This window comes from Acomys russatus, chromosome 4 (assembly GCF_903995435.1).
Source record: "Acomys russatus chromosome 4, mAcoRus1.1, whole genome shotgun sequence".
In the NCBI taxonomy this organism is placed as follows: Eukaryota; Metazoa; Chordata; class Mammalia; order Rodentia; family Muridae; genus Acomys; species Acomys russatus.
Window position 1 is genome coordinate 1,273,604 of NC_067140.1, and position 26,997 is coordinate 1,300,600.

At 51.3% G+C, this 26,997-nt stretch overlaps 1 protein-coding gene across 1 annotated transcript; it reads right to left on the reverse strand.

Annotated features, from left to right (window-relative positions):
- Positions 1 to 489: 489 nt before the first annotated feature.
- On the reverse strand, positions 490 to 26,430 carry Xkr7 (XK related 7). Its single transcript, XM_051143473.1, has 3 exons — positions 25,514 to 26,430; positions 3,400 to 3,602; positions 490 to 2,318 (listed from the first exon to the last, which is right to left on the reverse strand). The coding sequence occupies exons 1-3, from the start codon at positions 26,095 to 26,097 to the stop codon at positions 1,363 to 1,365; spliced, it is 1,743 nt and encodes a 580-aa protein (XP_050999430.1). The 5' UTR covers positions 26,098 to 26,430; the 3' UTR covers positions 490 to 1,362.
- Between the last annotated feature and the right edge of the window lie 567 nt (positions 26,431 to 26,997).

Here is a 26,997-nt window from a genome sequence, read left to right on the forward strand (position 1 = left end):
CCCAGGATGAGCAGTCCTTGTGCAACCCAAGATGTCTGGACCACGGGAATGGGTCACAGGCCCTGGGGCCTTGCCATATTTGAGGCAAAACAAGTTAGTTTTCCCCCAGATGCTGCTCCAGAGAACCTCAGCTGCAGGGTGTCAGGAAGCCAAGGTTTATGTCATATCCCCAGAGTTTTTTTTTTTTTTGTTTTGTTTTTTTTTCTTTTCTTTCCTTGGCAGCTGAACTGTCTCAAGGCTCCTGAGGACAATTTCCTTTTAGGGAAGATATGGCTCGGGACGTAGAAGGAAATCTAGGACTCCATAAGCCCTGGCAGCCTAGACCCAGAGCACCCATTCTAGAATACCCCACATGGCCCATGCTTCCATATCCTCTCCCCCACCGCCCATGGTAGAAGCTAAAACCATCCACATCAGAGCATCAGGGCTCCACATCCTTGATCCTATAGAAAACCACCAGCCCCTGGGACACATTATTGAGAGGTATCCTAGAGTTAAGATGTCTCCCCAACAGGCCCTCTCTCAGTGTCCTAGGGCCTTAGCTATAGCTGAGCTAGACAGAGTATCTTACCAGACATTTTATCTGCTGTGCTTAAGACCTTCAGCTACTAGAGCAAAGAGCACCTTGTGACCTTTTACCTAAAGGGTCCAGACCTCATCCACAAAAGAGCTCCTCCCAAGTGCACCTCCCCAGCAGAGGCACCCCACCCACACACTTGTACCCCTTTATATTGCTGTCAGCCCTCACTCTTCAGGGTTCTCTATCCTGCCAACATCTGCACTGTCAGACCCCCAAGCTCCCTCCCCTACTCTCTGCTCTAATTCTTTTCCTATTCATCCCCTCTTCCTACAGAAACTGTGCCAACCCTGTCCAGAGATTCCCCCCAACTCACCCCACACCCCCCACAGCCTCCTCCATCCTTCTCTCAGAGCTCCCCTCCCACCACAAGGCAGCCTTTCCCCCACACTCCCTGAGGGGTGCCTTGGGCCCCAGGCAGTGCCTTTTCTCTTGTAGGCCCACCAGGGATGGTGTGGGATGAACCGAGGCAGGGGAAAGGGTGTAGCCCCCTGTGCCAAGCATAATATGGCATCCCCATGAGAGTGGGGCAGTTCATGACGGGGTAGCACCAATTGATGCCCTGTGCCCTGGTCCAGGGGAACTTAGGGAATGGGCCACAGGGCTAAAAGGGAGGCCTAAGGCCTCCACAGGGCTGCCCTCTTCCCTAAGGGAACCCAATGGTGGGGCCACTCTTGGATCCAAAGATCTACTCCTACTTAGCCTGGTGGCCCTGAAATCCAGACTCAACACTGTGGTCAATGCGGGGCCAGCCAAGCCTGTCCCTTTTGGGAGGCAGACTGTGCCTACACTGTGGTCTCATACTCCAGCACCTCCTGGGAGTTGCCGACGCTACGGTACTGCACCCGGGGTGTGGCCGGTGAAGAATACTCCAGCGCCAGAATGGTCTTCCTGAGGCGCCGGTCGATAAAATGAGCATCCCATGCCGGGTACTTTTTCCGCGGCAAGTCAATCCGAATGACAGGCCCTTCTGTCCGCATGGGGCGAGCCACTGGCGTGGGAGGCAAACCAGGTCGCACTTGGAAGACTGGTGGTGTAGGGGTCCCGGCTCGCTCACCTCCCACTGAGGCCCCATCCCGCTCAGTGCCTGTAGTCCTCGGCAGAGACCTTGGTGGACTTGTGATGGCATCAGCTGGAGGGGCACAGGGCCCTGGGGCTTCAGGAAAGATGCAGCCAGGTGCCTGAGGACCCAGCATGGGGCCATTCGGGTGCAGGAGACAGTAGTAGACACACATAAAGAATATGCCCAGCGCGAAGCTGGAGGCCACCACACAGACCAGGATGAGCGAGTAGAAGTCAGTCGAGAAGTTGCGGCTGGAGTACCAGAAGCCAGTGAGCACTGCGTTCTCTAGCAGGACGATGCAGTAGTAGAGGGTCACGCGGCGGCGGCTGCGGCCCTCCTTGACATTGAACCAGCAGAAGATGTAAATGATACCCACCACCATATTGTAGATGATCTCCTCCCACTTGGACATGCAGAAGTCTGTCTCACCCTGGATGACCCAGAAAGTCATGATGCACCAGTGAGCTACGATGAAGATGCCAAAGTAGAGCTTGTAGACGCTGGCAAAGAGGGCGAAGGCCAGGGTTCGGGCTGCAATGGTGAACAGGTGCCATAGCACTTGGACCACAGCACCCTTGTAGGACAGGGGCCGCTTGTCATCTCTTGAGTCTCTCAGCACCTTCTGGTAGGATGCCAGTGTCCAGGCCAGGGACACAAGGGAGGCGGCGATGGAGAGAGCTGTGGAGACAGGGGAGGGGTGGGGTGGGCTGGGTTAGGGGTGGGTCCAGGTTGGGTTCTGGAGAGGAGGAGGTTCTGGGTCAGGACCTGGGTTCTGAACAGCTGTCAAGGTCTGTGGATCAGGTGTGAGGAGGGTCTGGTTGGGGGTCTTCAAGGGGAAGGCTATGGGAGCGGGGTAGGAGAATGAGGGCGGATGCTTCTGTGGGCCTGGGAGCATAGAGGGAAATATATTTGGGGTGGTTTTGATCTCCATGGACATCAAGTCTAGGATTCTAGTACGGGGTAAACAGGGCTCAGGGGTCTTGGTGGAGGGTGGGAAATTGGGGTCCAGGATGCTGGGAGTAGAAGAGGAAAGGGTCATTAGGTCACGGAGGAGTCAGGAGACCATTAGAAGATATGAGCCTGGGTCTGAAGGGACAAGTAAAGCTGAGCAGAACTAGGAAATGCCACACAAGACCCCGCATGCCAGGCTGGAGAGGGGGCAGAAGGCACCCCCAGGGGGCCTGGGAGCTAGTGACAGGGTCTTGAGACATGGAGGGTGGGTTAGGCAGGGTATGGGCGGGAGAAACATGGAGTGTTTCAGAGACAAGTGATGTGGCTTTTCTGGAGACACTGATCCACTGAGACTGGAGTGTTCCAGAAAGGCCAGTGTTGGGGTGAACAGGACCTGGTGTGAGGAAGAAGATCAGGATGTCTCGAGAATGGAGAGGTAGACAGAGTCTCTGGAAATTGGTGGTAATTGGGCAGGGTCTGTAAAGCAAGGGGTCCCCAGAGGATGCAGGCTAGAACGCAAACATTTGGTAGACCATAGAAGGCAGAGGACTCCCTCAGTGGGCCTAAAGTTTGTTGAAGGGAGTGAAGGGTGCTCTGCCAATAGGGAAGGGAAAGAGAGAAGCCAAGGGTGTCTTAGGGGTGGTGTCAGAGTGGAAGAGAGTCGGGGGCGGGAGGCGGGAGGCGGGAGGGAGAAGTCTGGTGAGGTCTAGAGAGTGATGAGAGCTCGTGGTTCTCTAAAACTTAGCCCTGCCTTGGGAGCGAGGTGCAGGGTGTCCCCAGGGGCCAGCGGGTGGCAGACGGGGCTCACCAGTCAGCAGTTCCGGCTCTTGGCCTAGGTGAATTAGCAGGCTAAGCTGCAGCACCAGCTGAGGCGCGCTGCGCAGGAAGGTCTCCAGCAAACGCAGCATGCTCACGTCTGCGCTCTCGAAGAGCATCCTCCAGTAGAAGTGGCGCCGCAGCCGCTCCCCGCGCCATCGGCTCTGCAGCCCCAGGTACAGGGCCCTCAGGTACCTGCGGGGAAGGTGATGCTCAGGTCCAGGGCTGCTGTTTCCTCACCCCAGCCTCCTGCCTGTGCCGTGGCGAATCCCCCCACCTCCAGGACCCACTCTGCGGCTGTGAAAATGAATGGGCTTGCCTCTCTGGGGTGTGGTTGCAGAGGCCTGAGTGTTCCCATTAACGACTACCTTAGTCCTATCGTCATCTCCAGTTTAGAAGAAGGAACTGGGAGCCAAAGACCATAGCATTTGCCCAGGGTCACACACCAGAACCCAATTCCAAGTACGAAACCTCAGGCCACACTGCTTCTTACTGGAAACTTTGAAGCGATTTAGACATGGGTTTCCTGTATGGATTACAGTTGATGCCAGGCGCCAGTCCTGACCTACTGCTCCCTGGCCTCAGGGAAGCTGCTCACCCAACAAACTTAATGGTTGCTTGGCACAGGCCACAAATTCCAGGGCATTTGACAGTCCTCCTCACCACCGGGCCTATATACCCGCTGTTCTTTTTACCCAGAACACCCCCAGTCCCACAACCCTGGGTAGGTCTTGTTCTTTTTTAGGATATTAGGCTTCGGCTGAGCCCCTCCCCTCAGCCTACCTCCCCCCCTCACCTGTTCTGCTAACTTCCAGGTATGTAACTCCTCCAGCTGTAAGCTCCACCCCGCAGGCTCCCTGACTGCATCACCTGCTAAATGGAGCACTTACCACACAGTAGGTGCTCAATCCATGTGTTCACAGATGAATAAATAGATAGCTGCAAGTTTGCTGACTTTAATGGCCCCGTTAACCTTGGTAGGGAAGGATCTAAGGCCCCAGTTCAATTCCTGACTCTACGTCTAATTTACTCCGCGCTCTTTCCTCCCCAAGTAGCAGAGAGGATGGAAGGTAGAGAGCAGTGCTCGCATGGTATGGGGAATTGGGTCTAATTTCCCCATGTGACCACAGAACCTGTTGTGCCCCAGCCCCCGAAAATCTTTGATGAATTTGGCAGGTTAGCCCTTTGTCCAAACCACAGAGGAATTCTCTAAAAGTGGCCTCCTCAGAAAACAGATGGAGAGTGTCCAACACAGATCTAGTGACCTATTGCCTGAACCTCAAACTGAGGCACTAGGGATGAGAAAGTGCTGGCATTTCTAGGACATTAGAACCAGGGGACCAACTATACACTCGGTGTGCTGACAGCATGTGAAAGGGGCCATGATGGTACAGGGCCTCCATATTGATGACAGGAATGGACTTGGCAGCTCTCCCCGCCTGCCCCCCTCCCCGAGAGATAGCCCCTACCCCCCGCCAGAGATAGTGCTCTAAGTCGTGGACTCTCTCTCTCCAAAATGTGGCCAAGAAAGGGCCTGTTCCCTTGGCTGCTGAGTGGCCCCAGGACGGGACTGTGTTTCTTCCGGTGAGTTATGGTAAGTCGCCTGCTCCTCACCCCTCCCCCAACACACATAGAATTCCTGCAGCCAGCATCAGTTAGTCATTTTGTGGATGTATTCCAACCTAGCTCTGTACTAGGTTTTGTGCCCCTGCAGATCTCACCCTTCCTTGGCAGAGAGATGGGAAACTTTGTCAGGGAAGAGGGACAGTCAGGGTAGGTTTTCTGCAAGGAATATTTTTGTTTGTTTGTTTGTTTGTTTGTTTTTGTCCTTTCCCCAGTCCTCTCTCTTTTTCTTTCTTTCCATGTAGCCCAGGCTGGTCTAGAACTAAGTAGCTAAGGATGACTTTGAAGTCTCAGTCCTCCTGCCTTTGCCTTCTGAGTGCTGGCATTATAGGTAAGTGCTACCATGCCAGGTTTTGTTTTCTTTTTAATGTGGATTCTTAGGTAACCCAGGCTGACCTCAGACTCCTTAGGTCAAGCTGGATCCTTCTGCCTCTACCTCCTACCTCCCTTCCTACAGCCTGATTTTGATTTTCCATTTTATTTTATTTTATTTTTAAAGATTTATTTATTTATTATTTATACAGTATTCTGCCCAAATGTGTGCCTCCACACCAGAACTCATTGTAGATGGTTATAAGCCACCATGTGGTGCTGGGAATTGAATTCAGGACCTTTGGAAGAACAGACAATGCTCTTAACTTCTGAGCCAACTCTCCAGCCCCTGATTTTCCATTTTAAAGTACACGTTATCTATTGTCCCAACACTTGGGAGGTTGAGTCAGGAGGACCAGAAGTTCAAGGCCAGCTTGGGCTATGAAAAGAGACTTTGTCTCAAACAAAACAAAACAAAAACCCCAAGTCAATCAACCACAATAAACTACAATAAACACACTAGCAATGGTGGGGAAGCTGGAGACATAGTTCATTAGTTATAGGGACTGGCTTCTCTTCCAGAGGACCAGGGTTCTGTCCCCAGCACCCACATGGCAACACACAACTCCTTGTACCTTCACTTCCAGGGGATCAGATGCTTTCTTCTGTGGGCACTCTACTCACATGATGCACAAACACACTTACAGATAAAACACCCATATACATAAAATACAAACAAGTAACCCTTACCCACTCGCATATACACGTGAGCGAACATGTGCGCGCCCACACACATACACACACTCAAGGACGGCAGCATAGGAGGACATTCAGGAGAATGGGCAGATGCCAAGTGGACAGCGGTAAGAGGCCATGCCATTTCAGGGAAATAGGCAGAGGTTTGCTGGGCCAGGCCTAGACAGGTGGCTTCCAATGACAGAGGCACAGGGAGACCAGAATTTTCATAATTCATCACACTGAGAAAGTTGACCAAGTTTGCTGCCAGTTCTGGGCTGCAGTGCTGGTGTGTGTGTGTGTGTGTGTGTGTGTGTGTGTGTGTGTGTGTGTGTGTGTGTGTGTACTCAGCATTGGAGTGCATGCTTAGTATGCATGAGACCCTGGGGTATATCCCTGAAGAAAGAGGGGAAAAAAAAAAAAGAATATGGACTAGAGAGTGTAGGTTTAATTTTTAATCTGAACCCCAGAATTGGTGGTGATAGGATCAACCCTGAGCCTCGAAAGCATACTCTGAGGGCTGGCTTGGAGGGAAGCCATGGAGGGGCTGGGGCTGGTCCTCCAGGCTAACAGACACGGGCTTGAGCTAAGGAGTGGTGCACCAGAGGAAAAGAGAACAGACCTGGCAGTGGCTAACAGTGAGGGCCATGGAGTAGGGGGCAGGTGGCCCTAGAGCTTCTGAGGGCCCCCCAAAACATAGATCTTCGTCATTTGGGGCCTCTGCCTGCCCTGCCCTCCAGCCCACTTCCTTGCTTATTCCTGTGGTGCTGACTTTGAACAGAAAGGAGAGGCCAGCTGGTCCAACGCGAAGGGGCCTGGGGAGCTGGGGAAGAGCAATACCCTGGAAGTTTCTCCAAGGCTAGAAGACCATCTGTTTCCGCCCAGGTTAGGATGAGGGAGGTGCCAGCCCCACCAGCATCCGTCACCACCTGGCAGGCCTCCTGCTACCTCCCCGCCCACTCCTACTCTTTCCTCTGCCAGCTTCCAGCTAACGGTAGACAAAAGGCTCATGTCGTCCAGGACCGAGATGGGGAGGAGGGTAGCACAGAAACCTCACTACAGCCCAGGGACAAGAGGCTTAGCCTTTTTGACCAGAGACTCACTCTTGTCCTTTTGGCAACGGGACCAAATCAGTAGCTGTTCCTTACAGGCAGCATGAACTACTCACTGCCAGGGGCCTGAGAGATGTGATTGAGGCTTGTGGGGACGACTGGCTTCAAAACATGGGGGGGAAACTGCAGAATCAAAATTAATAAATGTTTAATTAAATGCCTGCAAAACAGAACATGATGTCAGCTAGTCATTTGCAACTTGGCTTTTATCTGGTTATATATAATTGACATTTGATGTTTGATGTGGCTGCATTTTAATATGCTTGATATGTTGAGCCAATGAGGTCTTAAAACAACACTGACCAGGACATGCAACCTTATTTCCCTGGCTTTAGTTTCCCCACCTGGGGAACAGGGCTGGCACCTGTCACCCTGTCTGCACTACAGTCACCAGAATGAAGATGCCAAAGACAAGATGGAGGTGTACTGAGTGTGTGGGTTTGTGTTCCAGCCCTGCCCTGGACTCTGCTTTGTGGCCTTGAGTAGTCTCTGCTTCCTCCTCATTGTAAACATCAAGTGATGAGTTAACAGTAATTTACGAACTGTAGAGGGATATGCACACAGCAGTGGTGGAGAGCACATATTGGGTGGAGGTCTCTGGCTCCTTCTGCTCACTAAGCAACTGCTCTCGAAACCTCTTACAGGAACCGCACTGTACTCTACATCCTGCTCTGTTTGAATGGAAGTTGAAAGAAGTAGATGTCACCATTGATGGTACTGGTAACACCCACAGAGGACACCCCATCTCAAGGCAAGGAAACCAGACTTGCTATCCAGTGCCACTCCCATCCATTTCTCTGTTCGGTGCCACCACTTGGTACAGGTACCTGCCATCTCTTGCCAGGACAACCACATCAGCCTTCTTAGTGGGGGGGGTCTCTGTCCATCCACTCCTGCCCCCTACCGTCCATTCTACACATAGCAACCAGCAGGGAATTCTTAAAGCCTGGCAGATCAGGTCACTCGTTTTTTTTCCCCTAAGTTTCTCCCCTCAGCTCGCAGGCTCCCAACCATCTGGCCTGGCTGTTTCTCTCACAGTATCTCAAACCACTGTCTGCTTATTCTCCACACCCCAGCTGCATGAGGGGTTCCCTGCCAGACTTGCTCCAGACTCAGGACTTGCACACTTGCTGCGTGCTCAGCCTGGAACACCCTTCCCCAGATCCTGCTCTGGCTGGCTCCTCATCAGCTCCCTAACACATCCTTAGAGGAAGCCACCCATCCCATCCAAGGATCAGTCTAGTCCTTCTGGCCTTCCAGCCTCCGTCTCCTGAGTGCTGGGATGACAGGTGCAAGACACCACATCCTGTTTATGAAGCGCTGGGATCAATCCTGGGGTTTTGTGTATGCTATGCAAGCAACTCCTCCTCCTGCCAACTGAGTTCCATCCTCAGCCCTAGACATTTTCTTTCTATTCTGTCGCTGGTGCTCCATGAGGCAGGGACTTTGTGTTAGTCAGCAGAGTGTCTTCTGCTTTTGTGCAGGTAGAAGGCAGGGACAAATGTTGGGTGAACTAACAAACGAGTCTTGTGTGTGTATCCTTCTGGTCTTAGCCAGTCCTGGGCTCCTCTGTCTCAGGCTGTACGAAGCCAGAACAGCTCCCAGCCCCTTGTTCCCTGTGTTGTTCTTCCTCCCAATAGTCTTCCCTGGTCCTCTTCTAGCCTGGCTAGGCCACTGTCTTCTATGATTCTCAGATGTCAATGGCCTGAAGCCCAGGGTGAGTGGGCAGGCGCTGTGTCCAGTGCTCCTAATCTACAGGCCACTGTAGGTGTGTCCCCACTTTACAGGGGTATGGAGACATCTATTCAAATGGAATCTTCTGCTTCCCAGTCTTCCTCCTCCTCCTCCTCCTCCTGAGAGGGTCTTGCTATGTAGTTCTGGCTATCCTGGAATTTGCTCAATGTTCCAGGATGGCCCCAAACTCATGAAATTGCTTCTGCTCCATCTTCCCAAGACTTAGGGCTGCAAATGTGGACTCTTGTGTTGTTTCTGACTTCCTGTCTCTAAAACAAACGAAATACTATTGTATTCATTGGTGTGTGTGTGTGTGTGTGTGTGTGAGAGAGAGAGAGAGAGAGAGAGAGAGAGAGAGGGAGAGGGAGAGAGAGAGAGGGGCACCATGGGATCGAAATCAAGTGGTCAGGCCTGAGAGAGAGAGAGACAGAGAGAGAGAGAGAGAGAGAGAGAGAGAGAGAGAGAGAGAGAGAGAGAGAGAGAGGGAGAGAGGTACCATGGGATCGAAATCAAGTGGTCAGGCCTGTTAGTAAGTGCCTTTACTTTCTAAGCCATCTTGTCAGCCTGCAACTTCCTGCCTCATGCTAAGAGAAGAAGCATGCTGTAGGAGAGCTGGAGAACTGGTCAGCATGAACAGGTGGGGCTGGAGAACAGGTGAGCATGAACAGGTGGGACTGGAGAACCGGTCAACATGAACAGGTGGGGCTGGAGAACAGGTGAGCATGAACAGGTGGGGCTGAAGAACAGATAAGCATGAACAGGTGGGGCTGGAGAACAGGTGAGCATGAACAGGTAGGGCTGGAGAACAGGTGAGCATGAACAGGTGGGGCTGGAGAACAGGTGATCATGAACAGGTGGGGCTGGAGAACAGGTGAGCATGAACAGGTGGGACTGGAGAACCGGTCAGCATGAACAGGTGGGGCTGGAGAACCGGTCAACATGAACAGGTGGGGCTGGAGAACAGGTGAGCATGAACAGGTGGGGCTGGAGAACAGGTGAGCATGAACAGGTGGGGCTGGAGAACAGGTGAGCATGAACAGGTGGGGCTGGGAGCAAAAAGGTTTGGCCTGGGAAGCAGAGAAGCCAAGAGTAAGTGTTTGAATCCACTTGCCCAGATCCATGGCTCCTTCAGGACCCTATGACCTCCATGAGCAGGCAGCAGGGCCAATAAACGGACAGAACTCACTCTTCTTCCCCTAGCAGGTCACCCCTGTGACTCAGCATCTTCCAGAGCTCAAGGGATTTGCTTTAATGGACAGAAGGTGGTGGGAATGGGAGGGAGTCAGTGTTTCTGAGAAACTTCTGGGCTCAGCACCTGGCTTACCCCACCTCTTTCCTGTTCCTGAATCACCCCAAGTCTCTAGCATGAGGTGAAGGTCATTGGTTTTAGTCTCCATTCAGACAGGAAACCTGGCCTCAGACCCCAGGTCTGTTGGTGGCGCCTGCCCCTTGAATGTCAATCTTCTCTATCCATTCCTTTATTCTTGTCGATCTGCGCCAGCCCACCTGTCTATGTTGTGAGCTACATAGCATCCCGTTCCTCAGATGCTACATTCATCCAACAGTCTGCCCTGCGGACACACGCTTTGTTTTTCTTCCTGTGGGTCTATCTGCCTGGGGCTTCTAGTCCTTCACTGGCTGGTCCATCTGCTGGCCTGCTGCTCAGCTCGTGGCTCAGCATGACTGCCCGTTTTCCAGCCATCCTCCCCTGCTTGATTCTCTTCTTCCTGACTCTGGGCTCTTCTCTGTCTGTCTGTGTCTGTCACATCTTCAGCTCCTCCATCTGTCGGTCCCCCGAGTTTTCTGAACGTGTGTGTTCTCGCCCCTCCCCACTCCCCCTCGGGGCTCTGGGCCAAAACCACAGCAGCTTCCAGAGGCTCCCAGGCTCTGCCTGTAGCATCCGAGAAGCAGCCTGCAGGCCCACTAAAGGCCTCTGTCTCCAAGATGGGCCCCACCCTGTGACACCTGCAGGCTGAGGGTGGGGCTGGGGAGGCAGCAGCTCGGCCACCCTCGGAGCCTGGCACTTCTTTGTGGGGTGGCAAGGGACAGTGCACAAGAGCTCACTGATAACGATACCAACTCCCATTAAGCGCCAATTTCCCAGAGCAATTGGGAAACCAGCAAGTACATCTTGGAGTTGTGGGCTCAAAGGCCTCATCACAAAGGAAACCTGGTACTTTCTAGCCAGGAGTGGTGGTACTTGCTTGTAATCCTGTGCCCAGATAGCTGAAGCAGGATTGCTGGTCTGAGGCCAACCTAGGTAATAGGGACCCTATCTTAAAATACAAAACAAGGCACAAAGGCGCCGGGAGTGGTGGCGCACACCTTTAATCCCAGCACTCAGGAGGCAGAGGCAGGGAGATTGCTGTGAGTTCAAGGCCACCCTGGTCTACAAAGTGAGTCTTTCAAGGCTGCACAGAGAAACCCTGTCTCAAGATACCAAATATATATATATATATATATATATATATATATATATATATATATATACATACATCTGAGGCAGAAGAATTTCTGTGAGTCTAAGGTCAGGCTGTGCTACATAGTAACTTCCAAGTTAGTCTGCACTACATAGTGAGACTCTGTTTCAAAACAAAACATCAGAATTGCTAACTAAAGGAGGCTCCGTAGTTTCTGGCACCACTGGCTGTCTCACTGAAGCTGTCCCTAAGACCGAGGGCCAGAGAAGAGCTGGCTAGGTGAGCTCAATGGGCAGTTTTGTGTGTGTGTTTGGGGGGGTGGGGGGTTCTCTATCCCTTGCAGACAATAACTGCCCCTCATCCTATACATTCTGCTTTGTATCTTGCTAAAATGTTCACTGCAGCCACCTGACTGTATAGGAGCCCATATTCTGATGAGGAAACGGAATCTCATCAAAGGAAAGGCTCATTTGATGTGGTGGGGGGCTGGGATGGGGAAGACCTGGGGATTGAACCCATGGTCCTGTGCACGTTAAGCGTGCGCTCAGTCGTTGAACTGTCTTGTGAATCTTCCCTAACATTTATTTCCCAAACCCTTCTGAATACCTACTATGTGCCAAGAACTATGCCAGACACAGGGGTGGGCAAGAGGGATCCAACCCATCTGTAGGAGCTATTTATAATAACGGAGGCCTGGGCATTGATTAAATCATCTTGCAAACAGGAGAAAAACATGTTCCATAGGCTCCAGGCTCCAGTCACATCCCAGGCAAAGTCTTGTGCTCCAGCACAGAGGATACCAGTGGGCCTGGAGAAGGCGCTGCAATCAGGAAAGATTCCATGGAAGTCCTGATTGCTGGACAAGTTGAGTCAGGCACATGAGCTAAGCAGATAAGGTGGGGGGGGGGGGGCGGGGGAAGAGGTGGATTCTGGTAAAGGATACAACTTAAGCAAATGTCCTGAGGTAGTGAGAGGGAGGGAGGGAGAGATGAGGTGTCAGGAGTCTGATTTAGCCTTTATCACATGACTCAGGAAGGTTTTTTTTTTTTTTTTTAAGCACAGCAGTTTTAGAGGTAACCGTTAGCTGTGGGGAACTCACTACACAGGGACAAGACTGGAAGGTATGTCAGTTGCCAGGTGAGAGTAAAGGATGGGCTCTTATAAAACAAAAACAAAACAAAACAAAACAAAAAACAAGAAAGAGACAAACCAAGACTGTTATCAGACTTTTGGAGGAGGGATTCTGCCCAAGTCCAACACCTGGAAAGCATGATGCTGTGTCTGGAGACACAGTGGTGTTGCTCCTTTCACCAGGGTGTGGCTGAAGCTGAGCCCACCAGTGGATCCTGCAGTACAGCCATGGAAGGGTAGCTTTAATATCTCCTTCCCATTGGTTTGCACCTCAATTCTGAGCACTCCTGCAAGGATGTGAAAATAGGCCCTTCCTGGGGTTGGCAGCCAAAAGAATCCTAAATGTCAGTAAAGAATGTGATTTTACACGTTTGGCTCCCATTTCATGTGGTGCTGGGAGCCAGGCTGTCTCCCTCCTCCCTCACAGGCCCCTGCAGAGTCACAGCCCCTCTTCTTTGCTGGCACCAGGCCAAGCACTTCCGGACACTGATTTTAAGCCCTAGCTAAAAACTTGTGACTTTCTCTCATCCTGCTCTCTCTCTCTCACCAGCTCCCAGGCTGCATCCATATTCTTGTATGAAACACACACAGAGAGCTGCTCTGGAGCAGGCTGTTTGGGACTAGGTTCTGGCTTCTCGCATCCCTTCTTTCTTGGGCCTCAACTTTGCCATCTATGTTATGGGTTGGTGACGTGCAGGAGAGACAAAAGCCCAGAGCCTCATGCTCTGAAGGTCCTTTGTTTACTCCCCCCACCATCCCTTGGGTGGAACTAGCATGTCCAGAGGCAGAGGCCTTAATTCCAATCTTCTGGTGACATTTGAAGATGTCTGGAAACTAACGCAGAGAGAAGGAATCAGAGTTGGAGCTTCCAATGCCAGTGCTCTGAGGACTGAGCTGATTTCATTCCCCAGGGCTCTGGAGAGCTGTGGAGGCAGGCCCTCTCTCCAAAGAGCAGCCATGCTTCAGCCGTAAGCACCCTGGGAGAAGGTGGAATCCAACGACAGGGGCTTCATTTTGTTTTCCCTTCTAATTGTTTCCCAAGCCAGTAATGAGGATATTAATGCAAGAAAGGAAAGTCTCAAGCTGGAAAAGATGGCAACTAATTAAAGAAATACCACATGATTTCAAAAGAAACCCTTGTGTGCTTTTGTGAGTTGACTGCTCTTCCAGACGACCTGGCTGGGGTTCCCAGCACCTACGTGGGCGGCTCCCAACCATCTGTAACTCCAGTTACAGGGGACCTGATACCTTCTTCTGACCTTTACAGGTACCAGGCACACACATGGTGCATAACACATGCAAGCAAAACACTCCTATACATAGAAAGAAAGAAAGAAAGAAAGAAAGAAAGAAAGAAAGAAAGAAAGGGAGATAAAAAGAACCAGGCATGGTAGTACTTGCAAACCTGGTAGTTATGGCAAATTGGGAGTCTAGGAGAAGCTGACCCCTGGAAGTTCACTGGCCAGCTAGGCTAGCCTTCTTGGTGAGATTCCAGGTCAGTGAAAGACTCCTGTCTCAAACAAAAGGTGGGAGACACCTAAGAAATGACCCAGGAGAATGTTCTCTGACCTATATACACATGCCCACACATACACACCTGCACATGGTACACACACACACACACACACACACACACACCCCTTAGGCAAAATGCTCATACACAGAAAATAAAAATAAAATTGAAAAAATTAAATTCACTTAAAAATATGTTCATCCATTTCACCTCTTCCATTCCAAGGGCTCCATAGCTGTTGGTGGCTGGGGGCTACCACATTAGATGGTGCAGACACAGACTGATGCTGACCCCACAGAGTCTGCAGGCAGCATTGAATCAGATTGGCCAGGAATCGATGACATTAGTGATACAAAGTGCGGTTTGTCAGCCTAGTCACTCTGCTTTTGTATATGTTTAGAATTTTACATTCTAAAAACTATGTTTCTTAAAAAAAAAAAAAAAAAGGCAATGCCAGGGGTGTGGCTCAGGGGTGTGACTCAGGGGCAGAGCATGCACCTGGCACCGGTGAGGCACAGGAGTTTGATCCCAGCACTGTAAAAGCCGGGTGAAATAAATTTAAAAGGCAAATACATAAAATGAAAGCAATAGAAAGCAGGTGAGATAAAACTATAGGGAGCAAACACATCCCAGGCTGGATGTCCCCAGATGTCATCGATTTCGGGCCTGCATCGTGACAGTCCAGCAGCACGGAATTTACAAGACCCGACGTCAAGGCTGTGAGGTTAAACTATAAGGGACATTACAGTCATCCAGTTTGTCCTTTAAACTGAAGAAAAAGAAAGTCCCTGCTTACAACATTTCAGTTAGCAGCCTCCTCCACACCCTCTGCTGGTGGGTGTTCGTGCCCTTGCAAGAGCTGTGAGGTCTTCTTGCTTTTATGCAAAAGACCCCCCCACCTCCCTTTAACATTGGATCGTCTGTGTGTGCATTGCTTTGGAGCCACAGAACAGGAGTCTTCCTCTGTGGGGCTCAGGAGGTGAGGGTTACTGAGAATTAGGACCCCTGGGGCTCCTCTCCATCCCCCTTTTTCTTTTGTTATTAAGCAATAGGATGGGCTTAGCCCATAAGGTAGCAACACTCCGTGTTTTCTAAGGATGCACTCTGTGGCAAGTGCCGACACCTCTGGAAGAACCCAGAGGTTGAACCACCATCTCTCTTCCATCTTTTTTTTCCCCCTTTGGTTTTTCCGAGACAGAGTTTCTCTGTCTAACAGCTCTGGCCGTCCTGGACTCACTCTGTAGACCGGGCTGGTCTCGAACTCACAGCGATCCGATGGCCTCTGCCTCCCGAGTGCTGGGACTAAAAGCATGCACCACCACCGCCCAGCTTCTCTTCTATCTTTTAGACAAATCTCTGGTAGACAAATCTCTGGCTGGTGAAGCAACTCTGGCCAGGATCACACAGCTACAAGGTGATGCGATCCTGACCTGCTCAGGACACAGAGTGCTCTGATCCTCTGTGTTCTTGCCCAAGCCCTGGGAAAACTCAGCGCCAAGTCCTCCAGCTGACATCTGAATTTCGCAGACCCAGGAAGTGGAGTGCCCAGGACTCCAATCTCAAAGGTTCTACTCAGTTCAGTCAACAATATTAAGCACCCACTTCACATAGAACTTTACTTCTGTCTTCTAAGGCCTTGTCCTCTGGGGAACTAGACTCAGGTTTTCATGTCACATCTTACCCTCAGCCCACTGGCAGCTGAAGGTTGAGGCTGGAGTCCCAGCAAGCCTCACTGCTGTCCCCAAGCTGCAGGTTTGTACACTGCCCTAGCTCTGATACCACAGTCATGAAGCCAAAACCCATTCCAGCAGGCTCCTTGACCAGGAGCTGGTGGGGTGCAAGGCCACCGAAGGTAGCAAGGACAAGGCCAGGCTTGTGATCTACAGGGAAGCCAGCCAGATGGGCTGACAGGGATGGACAGCCAAAGAAGAGCCTGGAATGTTAGCAGTCATTTATTTTGCATTAAAATAAAACATTTGAGGTGCTTTTCTGAATTTTTTTTTCTTCTCATTCCCAAAATAATATATGATTGTTCTATCTATAAGAAAACACTTAGCCGGGCGTGGTGGCGCATGCTTTTAATCCCAGCACTCGGGAGACAGAGGCAGGTGGATTGCTGTGAGTCCAAGGCCAGCCTGGTCTACAAAGCGAGTCCAGGACAGCCAAGGCTAACACAGAGAGACCCTGTTTCAAACAAAACAAAACAAAACAAAAACAAAACACAGCACTTAACCAGGTATCGGGGGTGGGTGGGTGGGTCAGTGAGTAAAACACTTGTGCAAGTGTGGAGACTGCATTTGAATCCCTGAACCCATCTGAAGTGTGTGTGTGTGTGTGTGTGTGTGTGTGTGTGTGTGTGTGTGTGTGTGTGTTGCAATAAGATATGTGCCTGTATCCCAGCACTCCTTTAGTAAAAGGGGAGGCAAAAACAGGAGAGTCCCCCAGAAAGTGGTGGGCCAGCTAGCCTGGAGTATACGAATGGGAAACAGCAAGAAACCGTCTCAAGGTATGAGGCTAAGACTGACCACTCAGGGTTGCCTTCTGACCTCTACACATGCCCATAGCATACCCAGGCTCGCACTCACATATGCTCACTCACACAAACACACACTCACACAAAAGATTAAAAAATATTAATATGGTTTAGCAGTTAGAAAGTACTTGTTGCTCTCGCAGAGGACCTGAGTCCAGTTCCAAGCACCCACATCACTCGTCTCACAGCCGTCTGTAACTTCAGCCAGGATCAAGTGACCTCTACCAGTTTCCAAGGGCAACTGCAGTCATGTGCACACACCCACACGTATGCATAGAATTAAAAAACACTTTTACAAAAGTATACACTTAGTTAGCAGAAAGTGGGATGGCTTAGACTCACACAGGTGGGCTCAGGAGGCCTGACCACGTGGTTTTCAGCCCTGGCTTTGCTAACAACTGGAAGGCTAGTCCTCTCTGTAGCTCAGCTTTACATCTGTAAAATGGGCCAATAATGCTAGATAACACTGAGGATACTATGTGCTGAATAATGCTTACTAATGTATAAGGCATGCTCTGTGTACTAGCTCAATATGGCCGCACAACGGCCATGCACACAGGGACTGAGAGGAAACCAAGGTGAAGAGAGGTCAGGTGGCTCACTGAAAACCACGCAGGTGGTGGGACAGGGTTCCGGTTCTGCAGGCCCTTGTTCCTCATCCTGTCTTCCACAGAGGCAGTGATATAATCTAAGTCTTAATAAGCAAGAACTCTAGGTTTTAGTAATATTCTATTTCTTTTTCTTTTTCCGAGACAGGGTTTCTCTGTATAGCCTTGGCTGTCCTGGACTCACTATATAGACCAGGCTGGCCTCGAACTCACAGAGATCTGCCTGCCTCTGCCTCCCAGAGTGCTGGGATTACAGGTGTGCACCACTGTGTCTGGTTAATATTCAATTTTTAAAGACATTCTCTCCCTATGTAGCTCTAGCTGACTTTCTGTAAACCAGGCTGGCCTTGAACCTGCCTCCCCAGTGTCAGAATTACAGAGGCAGCTGCTACCACACCCATCAAGATAGTTGTTTTTACAACATACATGAACGTTATTATTTATGTTCTAGTGAACTAAAAACCAGAGGTAAAATCTTCAGACAATGCAAGAAGTATATAATTATGGGCTACAGCTGTAACTCAGGTCATGGAGTGCTTGCCTAGCATGGACTAAGTCCCAGGTTCGATCCGCAGCACTATATAAATCAGGGCATGGTGGTGCAAGCCTAGCAATACTAGCCTTTGGGGGGATTAGAAGTTCAAGGTAAAAAAAAAAAAAGTTCAAGGTCACCTGGGGCACCTTAATGGCCTTAGAGGCCAGCCTGGAATGCGTAGGACCCTGCCGCAAAACACAAACAAACCCCAAAATCTAATCAGCAAGTGGAAATCTCCCTTAGCCATCCCCCCTTCTCAACGATTCAACTCTGGGTGACTCCAGGGTGCAAAACTCTCCCATAAACAGAACTGCCAAGAAATTTCACCTTAGGTTATAAAGATAACTTTTCTCTCGTTGAAAAAATGGAAGATGATGTGAGGGCTAAGGGTGATGGTGGGTTTGTTCAGGGAAAGCTTTCAGAAAGAGGCAACACGGAGTGTGGCCTTGAAGGGCGTCTTATTAGGCTTTCCATTGCTGCAATGAAACACCATGACCAAAAAGCAAACTGGGGAGGAAAGAGTTTCTTTGGCTTACACTTCCACATTGCTGTTCATCACCAAAGCAAATCAGGACAGGACCTCAAACAGGGCAGGAACCTGAAGGCAGGAGCTGATCCAGAAGCCCTGGAGGGGCGCTGCTTACTGGCTTGTTCCTCATGGCTTGCTTAGCCTGCTTTTTTACAGACCCCAGGACCACCAGCCCAGGCATGGCACCACCCACAATGGGCTAGACCCTCCTCCATTGATCATGATTAAGAAAGTGCCTTACAGCTGGATCTTACAGAGGCATTTCCTCAGTTGGGGAGCCCTCCTCTCTGGTGACTCCAGCCTGTGTTAAGTTGACACAAAACCAGCCAGTACAAAGGGTGTGTGGAGGTTCCCTCGTGGGGAGTGAGAAAGGAGGCAGATGGAGGAAGTGGTCCCTGGGCATTAGGGGCCTGGAGACAAAGAGTGAAGCCAAGAGCTCTGATGCAGGCTGGGATAGAGAGGAGCCAGGGGCAACCTGGGGCTCCTGAGTTTCAGATCCAGGATCCCTAATTGCCTCTGGGTGGGGTGGGGAGGGAGGGACATGGTGGAGGAAGCCCGATAGCATTTCCCAGGGCAAGAATTTGGATACTTTCACAAAGGCAGGGTGGTGAATGGAAAGGCCAAAGTAGATCTCAAACCGCCTCCCCTCTCCCCGGAGACCTCTGCCCCAGCTGCTGGGGTTCAAAGCCATTTCCTTGCAGCCCTCCCTCCCCTGGCTCCCCAGTGTTTCTCGCCTGTGTGGTCTTTATGGATCAAACAGAGGACAGGGCCTAAGTGCCGCCTCTGTGTCTGTTAGGAGCTGCTCTGGTGGACTGTGGCTGCCCCAATGGCAGAGGAGAGGAAGGATGGAGTGCAGACCACACTGGGGAGGGTCTCCCCGGAGGAGAAGGGGAGGGAGGCCACACTGGACCAATCCTGCCAAGTCAGCACAGGGAAGAACATTTGTGAAGGGGCCCTGAGCCAAGTCCAAGCGGCTGTAAACATGTTTCAGATGTGGGTGTGATGATTCAAAATCCTAGACTCAGAACCAACACAAAAGAAGTAAGTACCAGGATTGAAACGATGGTGAGAGGGGAACCAGACATTGTTTAAAAAGACCACAGACCCTAACTTGTGACTGACGTTACATATAATTATGAAAACAGCAGGGGCTAATTGCAGTTGAGGGCTTCTGTGTTTCAGGCAAAGTGTAGCTCACGACACCCCAAGCTACATGATGGTACTATTGTTACCAAGACACCGGTAAATTATGATCTTTGCCCAAAGTCACAGGAAGTGGCAGATGCAAGGATATTGCTGATTCTAGAGAGTCGGCTGTGGACATTACCCTCATGAATGAAGAAACCGTGGAAGGGCCAGAGAAAGGCAGAGATCCTGTTGGCCTAGCCTGAGGTAAAGTCCTACCCCTGCTGCCACACTCTGGTCCAGCCATCCCCATCTTTGTTCACCTAGATCTTATGGAGCCTCCTCCTGTGTCTCCAGACTTACCCTCCTGTCCATTCTTCATCCAGGAGCCCGAGTGGACATTGCGAAAGGATGTCCATACCCTCTCCTCTGGGCAGACTCTCTTGGCTTTCCTTTTGTGGCCTAAAGCTGCTGTATACCTAGCTGAACTTTACCCTCCTTTCTTGATGCTGCCTCTTAGGACTTCTGGCTGCGCTGTTCCCCTTTGCCCACAATTCTCTTCCTAAGCCATCCGAGCCCCTCACTTACTAGCCTAGCCATCCACCCACATGCCACATCGTTAGTGAGGCTTCCCCCTCCCCAGATCATCCACCCTGCCACTCACTGGTTCTTTGCCCTGTTTCAGCTGTGTGTGTGTGTGTGTGTGTGTGTGTGTGTCGTGTGCGCATGCGTGCGCGTGTGCGCACGCGCAGGCAAAGATGTGTACTCGGAAGCCACAAAAAGGTACCCAGGATCTTGTTGTTTCACTCTCTGCCTTATTCCCTTGAGACATGGTCTTTCACTGAGTGTGGAGGTGAGAGCATTAGCCAGCAAGTCCTAGCCATCCTCCTGTCTCCACACCCTCCTCTCAGCACTTGGGCTACAGGAACATGTAGCTTTTTATGTGGGTAGTGGGCATCAGAACTAAGCTCCTCATGCCTGCACAGCAAGGGCTTTCACCCACTGAACCATCTCCCCACCCGCTACTCCATCTTTTCACGTGAGCCACTGTAGTCCACACTGCCACCTTAGTCACCTCTTTATCCTTGGCACTTAGAACAGTTCCAGGTATACAGCAGGCGCTCCATAAATAGCTTCAGATTAAATACACGAGTTCCACGTCACTGTGGCTCACAGTCGCCAGCCCCACCAATGGCTACTGGTGCTAACCTCTGCTATCAGTTTCTTAAAATTACACTTAGATTCATCTATCTTGTGTGCCGGTGTGTAGGGGTGGCATGTGCGTGCCACCACTCATGTGTGAAACTCCCATGTTCTCTCCTTCCGCCATGTGTGTCCCTTGGCTTGATCACAGGTTCTTGGGCTGCATGTTGTCCTCCTTCACCTGCCAAGACATCTCACCGGCTCTGCTGCCGCCGGGTTTTGAATACTTATATGACGGGGCCAGCCCTGGCTAAGTCCTTGGCACGTGTTACCTCATTAATCCCCAAACACCGCAACAAGCAGATGGGTGCAGTCTTGCTTTCTATTCTGGGAGGAATGGGGATTGGGTGGCTCGTTAGACCAGTGGGTTCAGGATCTGAATGGAGACCCTGAATGCAGAGTTCACGCTTTTCACATTACACGAAAAGATCCAGCTCTGCGGAGGGGAACCCAGAGCCGCTTTCACAGCAGCACTGACTCACTAGAGAAGTTTCTGGAGTGTAGGACTCGCTGGCACACCCAGGCAGTGACAGTACAGCTGGACTGGGTGAGCTATGAGAGGGAGGCCCCAGGAGCTCACTGCCACCTCCCCTGCTCCACACTTCAAGGTGCTCAGACTCTGACAGCCAGGGAGGAATCCCATGCCAGCTCTCCTCACACTAATTGGCTTAGGAAGCCATGCTTATCTGAGCAAAGCTGGGGCCCATGAGTTCAAGATTAGGGAGAGCGGGATTCATGGCTTACTGCTTTGCTGCCCACAGGGGTCAGAAGAGGCAGAGTTGGGACTTTAATTGGTTTAACAGCCCTCGGTGGCTTAAAAGCTCAGAGAGCGGGTGTGGGGTGGGGTTGGGAGGAGGTGGATGAGGATGAGCTGGTGTGTCCAGCCCACAGCCAGATTCACGCCCTCCCTGCCAAAGGATCTATTTGCTCTTCTCCCAGGGACTCAGTCTGCCACTGCTTCAAGGCATTTTCCAAGGATCCCGAAACACAGCAAGTATGTCAGGACAGGGACAGAGCTAGGTCTGGGAACTAGACAAAGCTGGGTAGGCCCCTCCCCTCCCCCCTACCTATTCCTATAACCTCAATCCAGCTCCTTGACTCCTCTGAGTTTTGCTTCCTTGTCTGATGAATGACTGTATCAGTAACCGCTGAGGGAAGGTTTTAATACAAGATGCCTGGAACATCTCATGCAGCCCTTGCTGCAGCGTGGCAGGTGCGCAGTGTCCATGAACTCCTTCCTTTTATGTCTTAACTAATGACATCTGTGCGAAAGGACCTTCTGTTTTGTGAAGTGTCTGTCTGAGATGATGCAAAGAACATCCTTCCGACTTTTTCTTTGGCTGATGCTATTTTTTTAAAGTTATATGAATGCATGTGCGTGCGTGCGTGCGTGTGTGTGTGTGTGTGTGTGTGTGTGTGTGTGTGTGTGTGTGACACTACACAGGTGTAAAGGTCAGAGAACAACTTTTATGAGTCAGTGTCTGGGTCCGTGTGAGTCCCACAGAGTGAACTCAGGTTGTCAGGCGGGCATGGTGGCAGGCACCTTCATTCACTGAGCCATCTCATGGCCATCTGATACTATTTATTTAAAAAAAAAATCTTAGTAGTTGATTTTCCAATTTCCCTTAAAAAAAATCAAGACCCAGCAATGCTAGATCCATGGTTTCTCGTGGTACCATTAGCAGGACCAGGCAATATCTTTGTCTTGCCTAGGACACTTGTTTCCCACAACACCCCTTGTCTGACACCCTCATGCACCCATGTCTATGTGACCTTTCTGGCTTTTGAAGGCAACTATATAGGCCTGAATTGTCTTTATAATTGAAATTCAGAACAGAATGACCAGCAGCCTCTCAGGGTTCACCCTTGAGGGCTCAGCTCCCTCCTGTCACCCCAGCCTCACTGCCCAGAGCATCTGCCGCAGCACCTCACGTAGCAAACCAACATGCTGTGCCAACACCACTTAATTTCTAGTCATGACAGATTTCATGGCTTCTCTCTTCCCTCCCTGGATGTTCCTATTTACCTGGGCCCTTGGCATTACCCAGAATCCAAAGCTTGTGGGACAAGCGTCCCGAGCTTTCAGTAATAACAGACCCGGAGTCAGAACTGTAGCCTGGTTACTGTGGCCTGGTGTGCATGTCATGTCTCACTCCCAGTAGCCATTTCTCTGAGCTCTCTCCTAATTGATTGCAGAGCCTGAATTTACTGAACAGTCAAGCTGTCAGTAATTGCTTTCCAGCTCTCTGTAGACCCCAGCCCCACTTCTTTCTTTAAGTGATTTCTGTTCTTATGCAGGGAACAAAGTACCCAGCAGGTTACCAACTCATTTCAGAGCCTCTCCAAAGGGCAGGCGTATTAGGAGGCAGAGGAGACAATACTAGAACCAGAACACAGAACGGGTATTGGGGGAGGACCCCAAATCGACCTGGATGACCTTTAGCTGTTCTGGGCAGCAGGTAGCCACACGGTACTGTACCACTTATTATGGATCATGAGAGAGGCATCACACCTAAGGATCACCACATCTAATCATCCCATTTCACACACAGGGACCCTGAGGCCCTGACACGGAAAGGTCTGGCCCAAGGTCACTTTCAAACCAAGATGAAAATGATAGTCCTCTGAGAGCACACTCTCCTCAAACCCAGGACTTTCCCACAATACACAGTTTCCTCATCGTTATCCACACGGAGCAACTGCCTCCCGCTCCCTTCACTTTCTTATCTCCAAGCAACGGAAGCCGGACTTTCTCTCATAGTGCAATCTTACAATCTCAGCCTCATAATTCTTCAGGCTTTGGTGGCAGAATTGCAAGGTGGATAAACTGAACTTTGGGGCTTTGAAGATGCGGAATTTTGAGTTCCGAAGCTCCCGTTTGCTTACTGTGTGACCTTGGGCAAGGGTGCCCCCCTCTCTCAGGCTCCCTTTCCTCGTTCACCAAGTGAAAATTATTAGAAAAGACACAGGGGAGAATGAGGTTTAAGAAAAAGACAACCAATAGGCTTGGCTGAAAGTGAGTGCTTAATAAAATAATGGCAATAGCATTGTAAATTAGGGTTCGAGTGCCTGAGTGAATGTTAAAAGAAATGCAATCAAGAGGAAGAATTAAAAAACTAGGACCACTAAGACTTTTTTTCTTACAGGCCTGATACTATTACAGCCAATATATTTTCTTTTTTCCCCCCCAGAGAGATTCTGAATTTTAAAAATACTATGCAATGGACACAAACCACCTCCATAGGTTGGGCTCGCATCTCAGCTCCCTCTTTACCAGTGTTGAATGGTGGGGATAGTGGAGAGACTTCTTTTATATTTGGAACCATGGAGCTCAGTGGATCCTTAGCCATTTCCAGCCACTCCCCCAACCTGGCCACCATGTGTAGTCATTTCCCCCATATTTGAGGGAAATTCAGTTTCTGTTCAAGAAAGATTAGTATTAGCTTCGTGTACGTGAACCCTGAATAGGGAGAAGGGTAGCCTGTGAGTCGTGGGGGCAGCTGGCCCACTTTAGGCTGAAGGGAAAAGGGGGGTGAAGCTTTGGCTACCCAGAATAGGAAGTTACCATTTCAGAATCTAAAAATAGCTCACCATCTGTCCACTTGGGCACAGAATGATAAATGCAGATTCGTTCCTGGATGTGGACATGAATATTTTTGTGTGTCAAGCTAATAATACTAAGACCACGGACAATGTCCCCCCTCCACACACACATACTCCAGGGCAAGAAAAGTGGAATATACACATCATCTTGGTGGGTGAAGACAGGGAAACTAAGGCAGGGAGAGAATCAGCATAACAAGGGTGACACACAGGCAAGTGAGCAGCTGCAGCAAACACTAGGGGTCCAGTTCCCAATGCTCAGAGCAATGTCTTCTGAGTTAAGCAGAACACACCAAAACGCAATAGAGTAAACAATCATCTTCTATATCTGCAGAGTGGCTTCTCCCGTGCTGGCCACACACCTGTTATAATCACGGTAAATCCCTGACGTTCCCAAAATATGTTCCAGTCTGCAGAGTCCTCACACAGACCTCCTCTCACCTGATCATCCCAACAGGTTAAAAAACTGTAAAGTCAGTGAGATGGGAAGAGTTAGAGGCTCCCCTCACGTCACAGATGAGGAAACAGACTTGGAGGGAGAAAGAAGTGTGCCTAAGGTCACAAAGTAAGCAAATTCATTTAGCCACTCTAGGGTACAGCCCAAGGAGCTAGAGTGATTCTGACTTGAAAGGAGCTGTGCTTTAGAATTCCCCCCTCTCTCCAATTAACTCAGCCCAGCAGGCATTCCTACTTGCTGGCAAAGGATGGAGCCTGGAAGTGAACAGTTTGAATGAAGCCTCAGTGTTGTTTTCCGGTCTGAGGACTAAGGGGCAGCCAGTAGCCATCTAGTGTCAGAGTCAAGATTCCAAGCCAAGAGTCCAAATCTCCTTGGCTCCTTATAGGGGGTGGGGGCCACTGTGGAGCTCCTTAGGAAGAGCAGCCAGAGAGTGCTGAACTGGGTTCACCTCACACCCTTTCTCAACTAAAACCAGGAAGTTTAGGCGGGATAGTCACTTAGCTGCCTCACGTTCTGCCTCTCCCAGGATGTTGAGGTGGGCTGCGATTCTGAACGGGGTGATTGTGAGAGCCAGGGAATACTTCTGAGCGCTTTTCTAAGTCTATGCTTGGTACCTAAACATGGAGGAGGGGTCAGGACAGCAGGGATCCTTGTGGCCCTGCTCCAAGTAAAACTTGCTCCAATGCTCCCTGACCCCTCCTTGCTCACACACCGCTAAGGATCTCTGACTCCTTCTTGCCCCGTTAGCCAGATCAAAGCTATGGATCTGAGGTCCAACTGAGTTTGGCAGAGGTGAGGAGCTGACTGAGATGAAATCAGAGCTGCAATGGAGTCGGCCGGGACAGGAGCGGGGTGGATTAGAAAAGCCAGAGCAGATCTGGGGCGGCACCCCGCTCCCAGGACTCAAGCTTCCTTCACCTGCTCTTTTCCTACCTCCAGACCTGGCCCAGCTGCAGGAGGTGAACGAGGGTCTGCAGCAGCCAGACGCAGAGGCGGCAGCAGCGGCGACGGTAGGCGCCGGCAGAGGACGGCGCCGGCCGGGGCACCAGCTCAGGGCTACCTTCTTTGGTCCGGAAGGCGATAGCACTGTCCTTGGTGCTGATGGCGGCTCCGACTATGTCGCTGTCCTTGGTGCTGATAGCGGGTCCCGGGGTCCCCGCGGGCTCCGAGTAGTCGTAGACGAACCAGCGGAAGCTAAGCAGCTGGACGACCAGCGAGGGCAGCAGCACGAAGAGCAAGGTGAGGCCGAAGTAGATGCTCTGACCCTGCAGGTAGTAGGAAGCCGCCAGCCACAGGTCGGTGGCGCCGTCGGAGAAGAACACGAGCAGCGCGCACAGCACCCAGCAGCAGTCCCGCAGTTCATAGCGCGGCCCGGGGCCCTCGGCCGCCGCGGGTCCCGGGCCGGCGATCCCCACCGCCGCCTCCCCGCGCCCTCCCGCCCCGCCCCGGGCAACTCCCGCCGGCCCTTCCAGCCCCGGGCCGGCCGCGGCCGCCGCTCCATCCGACTTCGCGGCCATGTTGGCGGAGCAGGAGGCGGGGAGCGACTTCCGGGCGGCGGAGCGGGTGGGGTGCGGAGTGGGGAGGACCCTGCGCGGGCGGCTCCCGCCTCCCGCTCTTCCTCCGCCGCTCCTCTTCCTCCTCCCCTCTACCTCAATTATTCATCCTTGCCGGCGCCGCCCCGCCCGGCCTCCGGCCTGGATGTGAGCCGCCCCTTGGGAAGGGAGAGGGCCGGGGAGGGGAGAGCATCCCAGGTCACCCTTGCATGGCTTCCTCGGAGGCGTGGGGCTCAGCCACATGTTTTCTGCTTCTGGCCTCCCCCTGAACCCTACTTCTCTTTGATTGCCCCCGCCCTAGCCTCTCCTCTTCCATTGATCTGCCGAATCTCCGGTGGTTTGGGTCTTGTAATTCTCCAGAAAGGTGGGAGGCGGGGTCTGCGAATAAAAAGGCAGGGGTGGGGGCGGCTTCTTGGACACCTGCCGTAACCCTTTAGCAGTCACTCCATTCCAACGCCACCTCCTAGTTTCCCCAGTGTTCACTTATTGTTTCATCCTCTCCTTTGATCTTGAGAGATCTCTTTTCTCATTGTCTTTTTCAAGCTGAGAAACTGCAGTCCTGATTTGCGGTCTCTTGTTCACTCGTCCTTCTTTCAAGAACCGCGTTCACCTGGCCACTTGCCCGGCTAGGGAAGGCAGGGGGAAGGGTTAGGAGGAAACCCCTAGGGAATTAAAGAGCAAGTGCAAACAGCTACCCTCATCACCACTACCACTGGAGGCCACATTTTCTAGGATGTCCGTGTGAGGGTGGGCATGCAAAATGATAGATTTCTGACGGATAGGACCCCGAAGGGCCAGAAGGTGGCCATGGGGGCAACCACTGCAGAATGTCAGCTGAGGAGTTATGTGGCTAGGTCAGGATTT

What these genes read in the sequence shown, in the direction of transcription:
- Xkr7 (XM_051143473.1), bottom strand. Translation starts at nt 26,097, where the DNA reads ATGGCCGCGAAGTCGGATGGAGCGGCGGCCGCGGCCGGCCCGGGGCTG. An exon ending in CAGCTGGGCCAGGTCTGGAG is followed by an intron (nt 3,603 to 25,513) that starts GTAGGAAAAGAG and finishes CCTTCCCCGCAG; the next exon opens with GTACCTGAGGGCCCTGTACC. An exon ending in AGAGCCGGAACTGCTGACTG is followed by an intron (nt 2,319 to 3,399) that starts GTGAGCCCCGTC and finishes CTGTCTCCACAG; the next exon opens with CTCTCTCCATCGCCGCCTCC.